This window comes from Somniosus microcephalus, chromosome 19, assembly GCF_052327205.1.
Source record: "Somniosus microcephalus isolate GS21.2 chromosome 19, FLI_Smic_1.0, whole genome shotgun sequence".
In the NCBI taxonomy this organism is placed as follows: Eukaryota; Metazoa; Chordata; class Chondrichthyes; order Squaliformes; family Somniosidae; genus Somniosus; species Somniosus microcephalus.
Window position 1 is genome coordinate 71,800,210 of NC_141005.1, and position 18,217 is coordinate 71,818,426.

The 18,217-nt window shown below is 45.3% G+C and overlaps 1 protein-coding gene across 1 annotated transcript in view; it reads left to right on the forward strand.

Annotated features, from left to right (window-relative positions):
- LOC147104618 (uncharacterized) overlaps positions 1-18,217 on the forward strand; it is a 48,942-nt gene that overhangs the window by 20,193 nt on the left and 10,532 nt on the right. The window contains exons 5-8 of the mRNA XM_085962017.1: positions 10,347-10,433; positions 12,244-12,415; positions 17,493-17,626; positions 17,734-17,805. Coding sequence (XP_085818143.1) covers positions 10,347-10,433; positions 12,244-12,415; positions 17,493-17,626; positions 17,734-17,805 — 465 coding nt within the window. The remainder of the gene's footprint in view (positions 1-10,346; positions 10,434-12,243; positions 12,416-17,492; positions 17,627-17,733; positions 17,806-18,217) is intronic.

Sequence of the window (18,217 nt, forward strand, 5' to 3'; positions counted from 1 at the left end):
GACTGATTTCCTTCCCTCTCCCCTTTCAAGCCTAGGTTGCTGAAGCCTATTTTGATACTGCCACCATTTGCACAGGCCAAAGATCGAACACCGAACCATCCTGGTTTTTAAAGCTCTGGGTTGTCCCATGTTTATCCCTGATCCATCAAGGAGCTCGGTTTTAAAACCAGCCAGGCTGCCACTGGTTTCTATTCAGTAATTAGTGTTTGTGGGTTAGGTGTAAAGGCAGGATCGGGCCTACAATTACCCTACGTCCCAACTCGCCTGTAGTTAGCCTACACCCATGAAAGTATTGTTTCTGATTATTGTATTAAAATGTTATAGAATTACACAAAAATTACTGCACAGAAACCGGCCATTCGGCCCAACCAAGCTAAGCCGGTGTTTATGCTTTGCACTAGTTTCCTGCCTTACTTCATCTCACCCTATCAACATCCTTCTAATCCTTTATCCCTCGTCCTTATCTAGCTTGCCCTTAAATGCATCTGCTATTCGCTTCAATTATTCCATGTGGTAAGATCTATCCTTGACCCCCACCCCCGTCCTAGTTCTCAACTACATGCTGCCCCTTGGCGATATCATCCCAAAACACGTCAAGTCCCCCCACAACACTCAGCTCTATTTCACTACCACCTCTCAATCCCTCCACTGCCTTTGATTTGTCACACTGCTTGTCTGACATCTAGTATTGGATGAGCAGAAATTTCCTCCGATTTAAATATTGGAATGACCAACACCATTGTCTTTGGTTCTCGACACAAACTCCGTTCCCGAGCCACCGACTCAATCCATCTCCCTAGTCTCTGAGGCTGAACCAGACTGTTGGCAACCTCGGTGTCCTATTTGATCCTGAGCTGAGCTTCTGACCCCAGATCCTTTCCATCACCAAGACTGCCTACTTCCACCTGTAATATCGCCCGTCTCCGCCCCTGCCTCAGCTCATTTGCTTCTGAAACCCTTATTTATGCCTTTGTTACTTCTAGACTCGACTATTCCACGGCTCTCCTGCCGGCCTCCCACTTTGCACCCTCCGTAAGCTTGAGCTCATCCAAAACTCCGCTGGCTGTATCCTAACTCGCACCGTGTCCTATTCACCCTAATGTTCGCTGACCTACATTAGCCCCTGGTCCGGCAATGCCTCAATTTTAAAATTCTCATCCTCGTTTTGAAATCCCAACATGGCTTTGCCCCTCCCTATCTCTAACCTCCTGCAGCCCTACAACTCCCAGATCTCTGCGCTCCTCCAAGTCTGGCCTCTTGCGCATCCCCGATTTTCATCGCTCCACCATTGGCAGCCATGCCTTCAGCTGCGTAGGCCTTGCGCTCTGAAATTCCCTCTCTCAACCTCTCCACCTCTCTCCTCCTTTAAGACTCTCCTTTAAAATCTGCATATTTGACCAAGCTTTTGGTCACTTTTCATAATATCTCCTTACGTGTCTTGGTGTCGAATTTATTTGATAACACTCCTGTGAAGCGCCTTGGAATATTTTACTACATTGAAGGCACTGTATGAAATGCAGTTGTTGTGGTAGCGAGTTCTACATTCTCACCACTCTCTCTAAAGTGAAGAAGTTTCTCCTGAATTCCGTATCGGATTTATTCGTGACTCTCTTGTATTTATGGCCCCTAGTTTTGGACTCTTCACTCCAGTGAAAGCATCTCTTTATTGAACCCCATCATAATTTTAAAGAGTTTTATCCGATCACCTTTCAGTCTCCTCCTTTCTAGAGAAAAGAGCCCCAGCCTGTTCAGTGTTTCCTGATAGTTATGCCCTCTTAGTTCTGGTATCGTCCTTGTAAACCTTTTTTTGTACCTTTTCCAGCGCTTCTATATCCTTTTTGTAATATGGAGACCAGAACTGTGCATTGTACTCTGTGTGATCTAATCAAGGTTCTATAGAGGTTTAACATAACTTCTTTGCTTTTGAATTCTATTCCTCTAGTAATGAACCCGTGCTTCGTTTGCATTTTTTTAATGACTTTGTAACCTGCGTTACTCTTTTAATGATTTGTTAATCTGTACCTCCTAGATGCCTTTGTGCCTCTACCCCATTTAGGCTCTTAGTTTCCAAGGAGTATACAGCCTCCTTATTCCTCCTACCAAAACGCACCTCACACTTGAGTCTCTTGAAATTAATTTGCCATTTACATGCCCATTCTGCAAATTTGTTAACATCGTGTATTTTTTCATCGTCTTACTCCGTATTAACTACACCTCCCAATTCAGTCGGTGTCAACCGCAAATTTTGAAATTGTGCTTCTGATTCTCGAGTCCAAATCGTTTATGTAAATGGTGAATAACAGTGATTCCAGGACCAATCTCTGTGGAACACCGCTTCCCACCTTTTGCCAGTCTGAGCAACTACCTTTAATCCCTGCTCCCTGTTCCATTCTGTTACTTGTCCCCTGACTTCACATGCTCTGACCTTGTTCATGAGACTACTTCGAATACTTTATCGAAGGTCTTTTGAAAGCCCATGTATATTACATCAACTGCATTACCCTTGTTTACCCTGTTACTTCAAAGAATTCAATAAGGTTGGTCAAGAATGACCTTGCCTTTTGAAATCTGTGCTGACTATTATTTTCGGTTTCCAGATGTTTTTCTATTACATCTTTTAGTAAACATTCCAAAATCTTTCCTACCACCGATGTTAAGCAAATTAGTCTATAGTTCCCTGTATTTGCTCTATCTCCCTTTTTTTAAATATAGGAATAATATTAGCTGTCCTCTAGCACTATTCCCTTTTCTAATGGATTTATATATAGTCCTACAAGAGAGGGGGCGGTACTGGACCTAATTCTAGGGAATGTGGCCGGCCAAGTGGAAAAAGTGCTAGTAGGTGAGCACTTTGGTGATAGTGACCATAATATGGTAAGATTTAAGGTGGTCATGGAAAAGGACAAGGATGGGCCGGAAATAAAGGTTCTAAATTGGGGGAAGGCCGATTTTAATAGGATAAGGCAGGATCTGGCCAAAATGGACTGGGATCAGCTACTTGTAGGAAAATCCGCATCGGAGCAATGGGAGGCTTTCAGAAGGGAGATTGAGATCATACAATGGCAACATGTTCCCGTAAAGGTCAAGAGTGGTTCCAAAAACCACAGGGAACCTTGGATGTCAGGGGATATACGAGAATGGATTAGGAAAAAAAGGAGGGCTTTTGGTAGATACAAAAGGCTAAAGACAGAGGAAGCCCTAGAGGAGTACAAAAAGTGCAGGGGGATACTTAAAAAAAGAAATTAGGAGATCAAGGAGGGGCCATGAAATAACACTGGCGAGCAAAATAAAGGAAAATCCAAAGATGTTTTATATAAGTATATTAAGGGTAAGAGGATAACTAGGGAGAAAATAGGGCCCATTAGGGACAAAAGTGGCAATCTGTGTGTGGAGCCGGAAGATGTAGGAGGGGTTCTAAATGAATTTTTTGCATCTGTTTTCACTATGGAGAAGGACGATGTAGACATAGAAATAGGGCGGGGGGACTGTGATATGCTCGAACATATTAACATCGAGAGGGAGGAGGTATTGGCGGTTTTAGCTGGCCTAAAAATGGATAAATCCCCAGGCCCGGATGAAATGTATCCCAGGCTGCTGTGTGAAGCAAAGGAAGAGATTGCGGGGGCTCTAACACATATATTCAGGACCTCTCTGGCCACAGGGGATGTGCCAGAGGACTGGAGAACCGCTAATGTAGTACCATTATTCAAGAAGGGTAGTAGGGAAAAACCGGGGAACTACAGGCCAGTGAGCCTAACATCAGTGGTAGGAAAATTATTGGAAAAAATTCTGAGGGACAAAATTTGTCTCCACTTGGAGAGGCAAGGATTAATCAGGGATAGTCAACATGGCTTTGTCAAGGGAAGATCATGTCTGACTAATTTGATTGAATTTTTTGAGGGGGTGACTAGGTGTGTGGATGAGGGTAACGCAGTGGATGTGGTATACATGGATTTCAGTAAGGCCTTCGATAAAGTCCCGCACAGGAGACTGGTCAAGAAGGTAAGAGCCCATGGAATCCAGGGTGCCTTGGCACATTGGATACAAAACTGGCTTAGTGGCAGAAGGCAGAGGGTGATGGTCGAAGGTTGTTTTTGTGACTGGAAGCCTGTGGCCAGTGGGGTACCACAGGGATTGGTGCTGGGTCCCTTGCTGTTTGTGGTCTACATTAATGACTTGGATATGAATGTAAAAGGTATGATCAGTAAGTTCGCGGATGATACAAAAATTGGTAGGGTGGTAAATAGCGAGGAGGGTAGCCTCAGTCTGCAGGACGATATAGATGGGTTGGTCAGATGGGCGGAACAGTGGCAAATGGAATTTAACCCGGAAAAGTGCGAGGTGATGCACTTTGGGGGGACTAACAAGGCAAGGGAATACACAATGAATGGAAAGACCCTAGGCAAGACGGAGGGTCAGAGGGATCTGGGTGTGCAAGTACACAGATCCCTGAAGGCGGCGGAACAGGTGGATAAGGTGGTAAAAAAGGCATATGGGATACTTGCCTTCATTAGCCGAGGCATAGAATATAAGAGCAAGGAGGTTATGATGGAGCTGTATAAAACACTGGTTAGGCCACAGCTGGAATACTGTGTGCAGTTCTGGTCGCCACACTAGGAAGGATGTGATCGCGTTAGAGAGGGTGCAGAGGAGGTTCACCAGGATGTTACCAGGGCTGGAGCGCTTCAGCTATGAAGAGAGACTGGGCAGATTGGGTTTGTTTTCCTTGGAGCAGAGGAGGCTGAGGGGGGGCATGATTGAGGTGTACAAAATTATGAGGGGCATAGATAGGATGGATGCTGAGGAGCTTTTTCCCTTAGTAGAAGGGTCAATAACTAGGGGGCATAGATTCAAGGTAAAGGGCGGGAGGTTTAGAGGGGATTTGAGAGAACTTTTTCACCCAGAGGGTGGTTGGAGTCTGGAACTCACTGCCTGAAAGGGTTGTGGAGGCAGAAACCCTCACAACATTTAAGAAGCATTTGGATGAGCACTTGAAATGCCATAGCATACAAGGCTACGGGCCAAATGCTGGAATATGGGATTAGATTAGACAGGGCTTGATGGCCGGCGCGGACACGATGGGCCGAAGGGCCTCTATCCGTGCTGTATTACTCTATGACTCTATATGTAATAATGCCTCTGTTTTCCTCTACCTTTTTGATACGCGTGAATGCAATCCATCCAAACCAGGGGTTTTATCCTCTTTAAGTTTGTCTAGTTTACCAACTATTTCCTTCCTTTCTATCTTCAATGTCTTGGTATCCTTCTTGATCTCTTCTAATCCACCTTGTTAGTCTCCCTGGTAAATGCTGCAATTATTGAATATTTCTGCCATTTTAATGGCTCTGTCATTACCTGTGAGTTTATCTTGTGCATTCCTCAGTGGCCCTATCCCTCTTTGAATTTTCCTTTGTTATTTATGTGTCTGTAGAATACGTCACACTTTATATTCCTTGATAATTTAACTTTGTAGTTTCACTTTGCTTTCCTAATTGTTTTTTGATTTCTTTGTATTCCCTTCTGTCATCCTCCTTTTATTGTCTGTCTTAGTGCATGCCCTTTTCTTTAGTTTCCATGTTACCCATATCTCTTAATTCATCCATGGTGTTTCATTATTGGCTAGTTTGTTCTTGTTTTTTAGAGGAATATATTTTCTCCTGAACTCTCTTGATCACCATTTTAAATATTTCCCACTGCTGTTCTATCTCTGTCAATATTTTTTTTCAGTTTATTTTCCCTAATTCCATTCTCATCCCTTTATAATTCCAATCTATTACTTTTGGTCTTTGTCTTGGGCTGATGTCTCTCTCAATCATTACCTTAAACCTTTATTATGCTGTGATTGCTGTTGCCTAGATGCTCCCTTACACTCACTTCTCTTTATCTGTTCTGGTTCATTTCCCATTGCTAGATCCAGCAGTGATTGCTCTCTTGGGCTTCATGCATACTGGGTAAGAAAGGAGTCCCGTACACACTGTTTTTAAAAACTCCATTCCTTTTTCCCCTTTCACTACCTCTTGCCAGTTTATTTCAGGGTAGCTGAAGTCTCCCATTATTATTCTCTGTCTCTTACTCATTTCATAGATTTGTCTACATATTTCTCCCTCCACTTCCCTTCCGTTATTTGGTGGTCTGTAGTTATACCCCTATTAGCGTGATTGATACCTTCTTATCCTTTATCTCAATCCGTGTGCATTGTTTCTATCTTAATGCTAGTTAGGTCCTTTTTTTTTCTACTGCCATTGTCCTCTCATTACTACAGCTGCTCCACCTCCCCTCTTCCTTCCCTATCTTTACTAAATAAGTTATATCCTGCAACGTTTAACCAACCATCCTGTTCGGTATGCAGCCATGTTACAGTTATCCCTACTACATCCGGATCCTCTCTACAAATTATTGCCTCTAGTTTTCCTGTTTTGTTTCGGAAGCTGTGCACATTGCTGTACAGGCAATTTAATTTGTTTTAATTAATCGTTCCCCTCGCTGTTATTTTATACCTGCATTCTGTAGCTTGGTACTAGCGTGGTAGATAAGAGTGTCTATGGATGTTATTCATACGGACGTCCCGAAGGCATTCGATAAGGTTCCAAAGAAACGGCTGTTGGTAAAAAATGAAAGTGCATGGAATTGGAGGCAACCTATTGACATGGATAGGGACTTGGTTAGGAGGTAGGAGACAGAGTAGGGATAAATGGGTATGTACTCCAATTGGCAGGATGTGACTAGTGGTGTCCCCCCAGGGATCTGTACTGGGCCTCGGCTCTTCACTATATTTATAAATGACTGATGAAGGAATAGACTGACGTATACAATGTTCCCTCTAATTTTTTCTGGCTGCGCGGCCCATTCAAATTTTCACGCTTGCGCGGTTTCCTCCATGTAAAAGCCGGTGAGCGGCCTGCACGGGACCTCCAGACCGCAGCTTAGCGGGAATGTTGGTCATGTATGACAGCTAAGGTTAGGAAGTGCAGCAAGTAGTGTAGATGAGACCCAAAAGTTGCAAAGGCACATTGATAAATTAGGTCAGTGAGCAAACTGCAGTAGATGGAGTTCAATGTGGGGAAGTGTGAGGCCATCCCCTTTGGACCCCAGAAACATAGAAGATAGGAGTAGGCCATTCAATGAGATCATGGCTGATCATCCAAATTCAGTACCCTGTCCCTGCCTTCTCCCCATATCCCTTGATCTCTTTAGCCGTAAGAAATATATCCAGCTCCTTCTTGAATATATTTAATGAACTGGCCTCCACTGCCCTCTGGCAGAGAATTCCACAGGTTCACCACACTCTGGGTGAAGAAATTCCTCCTCATTTCAGTCCTAAATGGCTTGCTCCTTATCCTTAGACTATGACCCCTGGTTCTGGACTCCCCGGCCATCGGAAACATCCTTCCTGCATCTAGTCTGTCCAGGCCTGACAGAATGTTATAGGTTTCGATGAGATCCCCTCTCAATCTTCTAAACTCCAGTGAGTATAAGCCCAATCAACACAATCTCTCCTCATACGTCATTCCTGCCATCCCAGGTATCAGCCTGGTGAATCTTCGCTGCACTCCTTCCATGGCAAGAACGTCCTTCCTCAGATAAGGTGACCAAAACTGCACACAATACTCAAGGTGCGGTCTCACCAAGGCCCTGTACAACTGCAGCAAGACATCCTTGTTCCTGTACTCGAACCCTCTTGCCACGAAGGCCAACATACCATTTGCCTTCTTAACCGCCTGCTGCACCTGCATGCTTACCTTCAGCGACTGGTGCACAAGAACACCCAGGTCTCTTTACACTTCCCCTTCTCCCAATCTATTGCCATTCAAATAATAGTCTGCCTTCCTGTTTTTGCCACCAAAGTGGATAACCTCGCATTTATCCACATTATAGTGCATTTGCCATGTTTCTGCCCAATCACCCAACCTGTCCAAATCATACTGGAGTTTCACGACATCCTCCTCACAGCACACACGTCCACCCAGCTTTGTGTCGTCTGCAAATTTGGAGATATTACATCCAATTCCCTCGTCCAGATCATTAATATATATTGTGAACAGCTGGGGTCCTAGGACTGATCCTTGCGGTACCCCACTAGTCACTGCCTGCCACTCGGAAAACGACCCGTTTATTCCAAGAAAGATTAATCCGAGTATTTTCTAAATGGTGAAAAGCTAGGAACTAAGAAGGAGCAGAGAGATTTAGGGGTCCAGGTACAGAAATCAGTAAAAAGCTAGTGAACTGGTACAAAAAATAACATAAAAGACAAATGTTAACCTCAAGGGGGCTGGAATACAAAGGGCTGGAAGTGATGCTACAGTTGTATAAAGCTCCGGTTAGATCCCACCTGGAGCACTGTGTTCAGTTCTGGGCACCGCACCTCAGGAAGGACACGTCGGCCTTGGAGGGGGGGCAGCGCAGATGCACCAGAATGATCCGGGGCTAAAAGGTTTAAATGTCTGAGGACAGGTTGCACAGACTAGGTTTGTACTTTCGAGTGCAGAAGATTCAGGGCTGATCTAATTGAGGTGTTTACGATGATTGAAGGATTTGATCGGGTAGATAGAGCGAAACTATTTCCCCTGGTGGGACAGTCCAGAACAAGGGGACAGTCCAGAACAAGGGGGCAGAACCTTAAGATTAGAGCCAGGCTGTTCAGAGATGATGTCCGGAAGCACTTCTTCACACACAGGGTAGTGGAAATCTGGAACTCTTTTCCTCAAAGATGCTGAGGCTGGGGCTCAATTGAAAAACTAAAAACGGAGAGATTTTTGTTAGGTATGGGTATTGAGGGATATGGAGTTAAGCTACAGATTGGCCATGATCTCATTGAATGGTGAAACAGGCTCGAGGAGCTGAATGGCCTCCTCCTGTTCCTATGTTCCAAACTATCTGACCGTTTTATGCTCCCCTTATTCCTTACCTTGATCTGACCTTTATGCTCATCTATTATTTCTCTTATCTTCAGGCTACTGTTACTTCTACCAGATCCCTCTCCCCATTTTACTAGTTTAAAGTCCTATCTACAGCCCTATTTATCCTTTTCCGCTAGGACAGTGGTCCCGATCTGGTTCCAGTGGAGCCCGTCCCAGCGGTACAGCTCCCTCCTGTTCCAATACCCCATGAAGGAAAGAAAGAAAGACTGGCATTTATATAGCACCTTTCACGACCACCGGACGTCTCCAAGCTCTTTACAGCCAATGAAGTACTTTTGGAGTGTGGTCACTGTTGTAATGTGGGAAATGCAGCAGCCAATTTGCACACAGCAAGCTCCCACAAACAGCAATGTGATAATGACCAGATAATCTGTTTTTGTTATGTTGATTGAGGGATAAATATTGGTCAGGACACCGGGGAGAACTCCTCCTTCGCAATAGTGCCATGGGATCTTTTACGTCCACCTGAGAACGCAGACGGGGCCTCGGTTTAACGTGTCATCCGAAAGACGGCACCTCCAACAGTGCAGCACTCCCTCAGCACTGCACTGGAGTGTCAGCCTAGGTTTATGTGCTCTAGTCCCTGAAGTGGGACTTGAACCCACAACCTTCTGACTCAAATGGAACCCCTCCTCCCCACACCACTCTTTCAGCCACGCAGTCGCTTTCTGATCCGTTTGCCCTTGTGATTAGCACGAGACTCGGGTAGTAATCCAGAGATTACCACCTGTGAGGTCCTGCTTTTTAATTTAGTTCCTAGCTCCTGATACTACCTCAGCAGGACCTCCTCCCTTTTCTTTCCTGTGTCAGTGGTCCCGACATGGATCACAACAACTGGATCTTTCCGCTCCCGTTACCAGTTCCCCTCCAGTTGCCTCGATGTCCTTTACCCTAGCAACACACCCTCCTGGACTTTCGGTCGTGACTGCAGACGATGCTATCTGTCCCCTTAATTATCGATTCAGATGTTATTTTCCCTGTGTGTATATAAAGTCTTCAAAACCATGTCAGCGCAGTAAATGATTGGTATTGTTTTAACAAGATTCAAACATGCATGTAAATGGAGTGCAATAAATGTCCAGGTTCTTTGGAGTTAACACTGTTCAAACTTGGAGGTAAATGCCTCCGACCCCAAGTTAACTGTGGCATTCTTCATTTTAGTTGAACCTCTCTGTCATGGTATCCAAACATTCCCTGCTGCCCCGTGGGAAGAGGTTAATATGCTTAATATAGGCCTTGTGTTCAGCTGTCTAGTTGCGATGTTGAGAATCTTGGCCCATCGTTTTATGTGGAGTTTATATGTCGCTGTTTTCCAGCCCCATGTGTCCTATGGTGATAACATTAGAAAAAGTCTTGAATCTTTCATGTCAGGGTTTCTGACCCCTCTGCATTGTTGTACAAATAATAGATGTATGTTTGACTCTCCAGTTATCTTCCGTCCTATCTGGTCGCTGGGAATGGAACCGATTTGAGTGAAGCAAAGTCATTGCTACTTCTACAGACCAATAAGAGGATGTAAGTGTCAAAATTACCCGTGTTGGCTGCTATAGAATACTGGTCTCTAAATACAGGTGTGGGTTCCCCCAGAATCCTCAACCCTCTCCGTCCTCTTCCCCCTCCCCCCTCCCTGTAATTAATGATTTGCCAGCCACAGACTACTTTTCCAAATTAACACTGTCACTTCAGCAGCCCTTGCCTTGTGGAGGTGAACTCGTCCCTCTTAAAACTAGCAGTGTTTTTAATTCTCAGGCTGGTTGATACTGGGACTCCGGGTTTTCTTTCCAAATAACAGTTTGGTCCCTTGCTCCTGAAAGATAACTGGCTGGATTTTCATGTAAGAGGCGGGACTACAACTTTCGGGGTTGTAGTCCCACCTCCATCGAGTTGTAGCCAACTCACGTGATTTTGACTTGATTGACCTTGTTAAGCCCGCCCAGCGGGCTCAGCAGGCCAATTAAGGGCCACCCGGCAACGGGTGACGTCACAGATTGACATTTCATCTGTCGAGACCTTTTGACAGCTGAAATGTCAGCGTTTGACAGCTGTTTGAAGCTGTCAAACACTGACAATCTGTACTCTAAGTTAATTCCTTCCTCTCCGGATGATTTAGAGATCTCCCCGGAACAGAAAGCTGAATGCTGCCATTTTTGACAGATCGCGGCCATTCTGCTTTCTGTGCCGGTGAGATGAGGGACTCCCGAGAACTGAAGGAAGGAAGGCTGTTAAGGTAAGTACATGTAAGTAAAACTTCTTTAAACACTTTAAACACACCAAACACACTTACCTCTGCATTCATGCACCCATCACTCACCTGAACACCAGACATCTCGACCCCTTCAGCCCGACGGCCCGCCTCGCTAACTTGGCGTGGTTTGGAGCCGTCGGGAATCCCACACTTCAAGAATGAAAATAGGGATTCGGCTAAAATCTGCCTGTTAACGGGCAGTTAATTGGCACTAATCCCCTTCCTGCCTCGGGGAGGCGGGTCCCAGTGCGGGTCGGGTACCCGCCTCCTTTGAAACTGGCATGGAGGCAGGTTGGGGGTGGGATGGGTTCGTGCCCCCTGGTTTGGGGATTTTAACCCCCCACACGCCTCCAATCCCGCCTCCACGGCCCAATGAAAATCCTGCCCAACCTCTCGGTCCAGATTGAGCCCTCATCTGCTTTACATTTTTCTGAAATAAAATATGGATTGTCTAACGTGGCAAGAGCGTCATCTTTTAGTCCCAGAAACATCGGGTGAAGTCGGCTCGTCTGCTGTAATATTCTCGGGTGAGGCTGGTGGTACTGAGACAAGTAGAGCAGGAAAGTCTGAGCTTTCATTCCAGGAGAATTGGGTAATCTCGGCAAGGGCAGGATGTGGCCATGACCCACGTGCTTGATGGACACCAGACCCTGGACCGGTCAGTGTTCCCGCTTCTGATCACTCTCCAGTGCCCCCTACTGGGGAGTGCTCAGTTGTGTGAATGCTGGGTGAGCTCAACATTGGACTGGGCTGGAATGCTGCCCCCCATGGTCAAATAGCCTGCTAACACTGCTGCAGACTCGCAAGCAGATTGTTTACTTGGACAAGATACTGGAGGGCTGGTAGTGCCTGTAAAACACTTTTTTTCCTTCCTCCCCCCCCCCCAAAAAAAGCCTGAGTCCGCACCGGGGTTTTGTGAAGGGCGGGGGGGCTGGAGAATGACGTTAGCCAGTGGCCGATATCGCGATATAATTTGTGGTTCTTGGTATGTTTTGTTGTTGGGGATTTGTGTTGTCAGTGGGTGGGCTTGTTCTAAAGGAGGGGGGAAAGTAATCTTTGTGTTTTTTTTTCCCCCCACAGTGACCTGCAGCACTTGAATATTGCCTGCGTCAAAGAGCCGTATCTTGCTTTGCCAGACCCGCCTACCTCATCCGCAGAATGCACTGTAGCCGACAGCACCTTCTCCTCCGCTTCGCCCCCCATTCCGAGCATTACACACGTTGAAACTCAACTCCACTCTGAGCAAAAAGAGGCAAGTCAAACTCGGGGCGGTTACATGTTCCGCTGAACCTGTTGCTCCAAACGGCAGCGCGATCTTCAAGTTAGAGCTGGGCCGTTCAGGAGTGAAATCAGCAAGGACTTTTTTCCATACAAAGGGTAGTGGAAATCTGGAACTTTTGTTTTTCTCTCCCTCTCCCCCCTCTCTCTTCCCCCCCTCCTCAATGGCTGTAGTTACTGGGGGTCAACTGAAATTTTCAAGATTGGTTTTTGTTGGGTTTTGAGGGATATGGAGCAAAAGGTGGGTAAATTCAGCCCTCGAGCCTGTTCCGCCATTCAGTCAGATCATGGCTGATCTGTACCTCAATTCCATTTCCCCACCTTTGATCAATGTCTGTGAAATAGAGATCATGCTGACATTTAAGAATAGGTTAGTTTGTTGATAAAGGGATCTGGGCACATGGGATAATACTGCTCGTTTGGAGGTTGGGCCGAATGGCCTTTTTCTGTGTTACAATGACACAGAAATTACATGAGGGTAGTGCATTCTTCCTGCCTTGGTTTTATACATTGTTTTAATCCACCAGTTCCACTAATCTGTGGATGTAGCAACAGCAGTGGGTGGTACAAATGGGGCATCTTGAGTGTGATTTGTGCAAACAACACACAGCTTGTGTGGCAGCTCATGGCTGCAGATTAACCACCATAACTACCACTGACTGACCTGTAACCACCAGATTAACCATCACAACTACCACTGACTGACCTGTAACCACCAGCTTGACCATTACAACTACCAGTTTCAGGCCTGTAACCACCAGATTGACCATCACAACTACCACTGACCGACCTGTAACCACCAGATTGACCATCACAACTACCACTGACCGACCTGTAACCACCAGCTTGACCATCACAACTACCACTGACCGACCTGTAACCACCAGATTGACCATCACAACTACCACTGACTGACCTGTAACCGCCAGCTTGACCATCGCAACTACCAGTTTCAGGCATGTAACCACCAGATTAACCATCACAACTACCACTGACCAACCTGTAACCACCAGCTTGACCATCACAACTACCAGTTTCAGGCCTGTAACCACCAGTGGCTGTGCAGGAGGTGTGCCGCATCTGCAGCGTGTGGGAGTTTGTGGAGAGCAGCGTGATCCCAGGCAACCACATCTACAGTAAGTGTCTGCAACTCGAGGAACTTCGGCTCGGAGTTGTTAAGCTGGAGTCCGAGGTGCAGACATTGCGGGACATCGGGGTGGGGGGGAGTTACCTGGGCATTTTGACCCAGGAGGCAGTCACACCTTAGTTTGGTAATGGTTTAGATTCAGTTAGTGGTCCGGAACAGGAGAATGTGACGGCGAGTCAGGCAGCTAAGGGGACCCCAGATGCAGCGCTGGAGGAGCCTCGGTCTTGGCCCTTTTCCAACAGGTTGACTCTGTGGATGAGGGCAAAGTCCACAGGGTGGATGAGCAAACTCACCATGGTACAGGAGGCCATTCAAGTAGGCGGAACGAAAAGGAATGTGGTAGTGGTAGGGGACAGCATAGCCCGGGGGATAGATACTGTTCAAACCAGCCACGACCGGGAGTCCCAACGGCTGTGTTGCCTGGCTGGTGCCAGGGCTAAGGACATCTCCTTGCGGCTGGAGCAAGAGGGGGAGGATCCATTTGTCGTGGTCCACATCGGAACCAGTGACCTAGGTAGAGCTAGGAATGAGATTCTGCTTGAGGAGCTAGGATTACATCCGCGCATTTTAAAAGAATCTAAGGAAGAGATAGCAGAGTCATTACTACACCCATTTAATAATTTATTAGGAAAAAGGTGTAGTGCCAGCGGACTGGCGGATAGCTCACGTAATAATACCAATATTTAGGAAGGGAGATAAAACATGTCCAGGGAACTATAGACCAGTCAGCTTAACATCGGTGGTAGGAAAAATAATGGAATCCCTACTAAAGGAGAAAATAGAAAACATCTAGAAACCAAAAATAATATAATGAATAGTCAGCATGGATTTCAAAAGGGAAAGTCTTGCTTGACCAACCTCATTGAATTATTTGAAGAGGTAACAGAGAGTAGACGACAGTAATGCAGTAGGTGTAATTATCTAGATTTCCAAAAGGCTGTCGATTAAGGAACCACATAATAGACTGATGAACACGGTCAGAGAATGCAGAGTCGGGACAAGTAGCAGAATGGATTGCTGGCTGGCTGTAAGACAGAAAGCCGAGAGTGGGGTTCAAGGGTGTAGCTATTCAGAGTGGCAGAAGGTAGAAAGTGGGGTCCCACAAGGATCAGTGTTGGGATCAATGTTGTTCACAATTTATATTAACAATTTAGACTTTGGAATCAAAAACACAATTTCTAAATTTGCGGATGACACCAAATTAGGGAGGGATAGTCAATACTGAGGAGGACTGCAACACATCACAAGAAGACATGAATAAACTTGCAGAATGGGCACATAATTGGCAAATTAATTTTAACAGATAAATGTGAGGTATTACATTTTGGTAAGAAATCAAGGTCACATAGTACTTGGAAAATAAGAATCTAAATGGGGTAGAGGAGCAAAGGGATCTGGGAGTACAAATACACAAATCACTAAAAGTAGCGACACAGGTTAATAAGGCCATAAAAAAAGCAAACCAAGCACTAGAGTTTATTTCTAAAGGGATTGAATTGAAAAGGTAGAGAAGTTATGCTAAAGTTGTATTGAACCTTGGTTAGACCACACTTGGAGTACTGTGAACTGTTCTGGTCACCATATAATAAAAAGGATATAGAGGCACTGGAGAGGGTGCAGAGAAGATTTACAAGAATGATACCAGAAATGCGAGTTTATATCCGTCAGGAAAGGGTGAACAGGCTGGGCCTCTTTTCTCTTGAAAAGAGAAGGCTGAGGGGTGACCTAATAGAGGTCATTAAAATTATGAAAGGTTTTGATAGAGTAGATACAGAAAGAGTGTTTACACTTAAGCAAGAGCAAAACTAGAGGCCATCAATACAAGGTGGTCACCAAGAAATCAAATCGGGAATTCAGAAGAAACTTCTTTACCCAGAGAGTGGTGAGAATGTGGAACTCGCTACCACAGGGAGTGGTTGAGGCGAATATTATAGATGCATTTAAGGGGCGGTTAGATAAGCATATGAGGGAGAAGGGAATAGAGGGTTATGGTGATAGCGATAGCTGAGGAAAGGCTGGAGGAGGCTCGAGTAGAGCACAAATGGCGGCATGGATTGGTTGGGCCGAATGGCCTGTTTTTGTGCTGTATATCCTATGTAATCCTATATATAATCCGTATGGATGGAGCAAAGAAATAACAAAGGGCAGAAAACACTGGTGGGAGTAGTTTATAGGCCCCCTAACAATAATCATAGTGTTGGACAGAGTATAAATCAGCAAAGTAGAGTAGCATGTAACCGAGGCAATGCAATAATCGTGGGGGACTTTAATCTTTATATAGACTGGGCAAACCAATTAGCAAAAGTAGCTTGGAGGACAAGTTCATGGAATGTATTCGAGACAGTTTTCTAGAATGATATGTTAAGGAACCAACGAGGGAAGAGGCTATTTTAGATCTAATGTGTAATGAGACAGGGTTAATTAGTAATCTTACAGTAAAGGATCCTCTGGGGAAGAGTGATCATATGATAGAATTTCATATTAAGTTTGAGAGTGATGTGGTTAAGTCCAAAACTAGGGTCTTAAATTTAAACAAAGCCAATTACGAAGGTATGAGGGGCGAGTTGGCTGAGGTAGATTGGGAAATTAGATTTAAAGATATGACGGTAGATAAGCAATGGCAAAAATTTAAAGAAATAATTCTCAACGGATATACATTCCCTTGAGGAATGAAAACTCTACTGAAAAATTGGTCCAACCGTGGCTAACTAGAGAAGTTAAAGATAGTATTAGATTGAAAGAGGCTGACAATGTTGACAAAAAGAGTGGAGGGCTGTGAATGCTCAGTCAATGAGCGTATTCAAGACTGAGATCGATAGATTTTTGGGCAATAAGGGATATGGGGATAGGGCGGGAAAGTGGTGTTGAGATTGAAGATCAGCCATGATCTTATTGAATGGCGGGGCAGGCTCGAAGGACCGTATGACCTCCTCCTGCTCCTAAATCTTGCATTCTTATGACAGACCTGTAACCACCAGATTGACCACAGCAACTATCAGTGACAGACCTGGACTTAAAATGTGTGAAACATTGCTTCCATGTAAGCCCATCGTGCAGTATATTCAGTGTGTAGACACATGCCTTCCCAGAGTATTTGTACAATCTGAGCCTAGTTAAACTGAGTCAACGACTGTTTTTCACAGTGATATCCTGTGCTGTGAGGCTTGGGCCTCCATCTAGGGTTTTAAAGGGTTTCTTTGGAAGTCTGACAGGTGCAAGTCAACTTTTCCACTACTTGCACCTTGTGTTTCTTTGCAAGTGAATGGACTGACCAGTACCAAGCTCTGGTTAGACCCCATCTGGAGTACTACGTTCAGTTCTGGGCACTGCGTCATAATATATTTGCCTTGGAGGAATATGTTTGTCTTGCAGCACAGATTCACCAGAATGCTACTGGGGCTAAAAGAGTTAAATTATGAGGAAAGGTTGCTGGACTAAGCTTGTATTCCCTTGAGTATATAAGATTAAGGGGTGATCTAATTGAGGTGTTAGATAGGGTAGAAAGAGAGAAACTATTTCCTCTGGTGGGGGCATCCACAACAAGGGGGATAACCTTAAAATTAGAGCCAGGCTGTTCAGGGATGATGTCAGGAAGCACTTCCTCTCACAAAGGGTAGTGGAAATCTGGAACACGCTTTTTATAAAAAAAAAAAAAAAAAAATTAATAATAATAAATAAATTTTAAAAAATGCTGAGGCGGGAGGGAGGTCAATAGAAAATTTCAAAACTGCGATTGTTAGATTTTTGTTGGGCTACAGAGTCAAGGTGCGTAAATGGAGTTAAGATACAGATCAGCCATGATCTCATTGGATGGCGGACAGGCTCGAGGGGCTGAATGGCCGACTCCTGTGTGTTGCACTGTTGACGCCTGATCTGGCAGTAACCAGTCTTGACTCCTCTTCAGGAATGCGCACCTCCCGACGAGCCCGTCAGCAAATCGAAGGGATCTCTGAGGAAGGTCTCCCAAATCCGAATCCGGAAAACCGTTCCCAAGCAGGACACTAATCTTACCCCCATGGGGCTGCCCAAACCCAAGAGGTTAGTACAATGCACCCGTGTGTGCAGCTGACACGTCACGGCATTTGCTATTCCAGATAATTTGCTCGCTATTTCGATGGTTAATTGGAGACCTCTCTACTTTCTAGGTTGAAGAAGAAAGAGTTTAGTTTGGAGGAGATCTACACTAATCAGAATTATAAGTCACCGTCTGCACACAGGTATGTTACAGGATTAAATGTGCTTTCCCCTCGCTTTTATTCAAAGCCCAAATTCTAGGTTGAACACCCGACGACGGTTGGGTTTTGTAATGTGCTGTTCCAGTGTTGTCGTTCTGTGGCTCTGCTTCAGGCCACTGGTTCCCCATTTGGCTGAGTTTTATTGGGGGGCAGATAGGGGTTGAGTGACCTGTGGTGTGGGAGGAGGGCTCAGGCCGAGGACAGGACCAGGTCACCTCCTCTTGGGTTATGTTGGGAAGAGGGGAAAAAGGAACAGTTATTGGGCCATTAAAGTTATGGAGCCAGAGCAGATCTGGAACTTCAGGAATACCAAAGCTGCCATTATCAGTCCCTGCCACAACTGATTCTGCTCCATTTTCTCAGCCGCTCTCTTCGGCTCAACCAAACCTTTTGC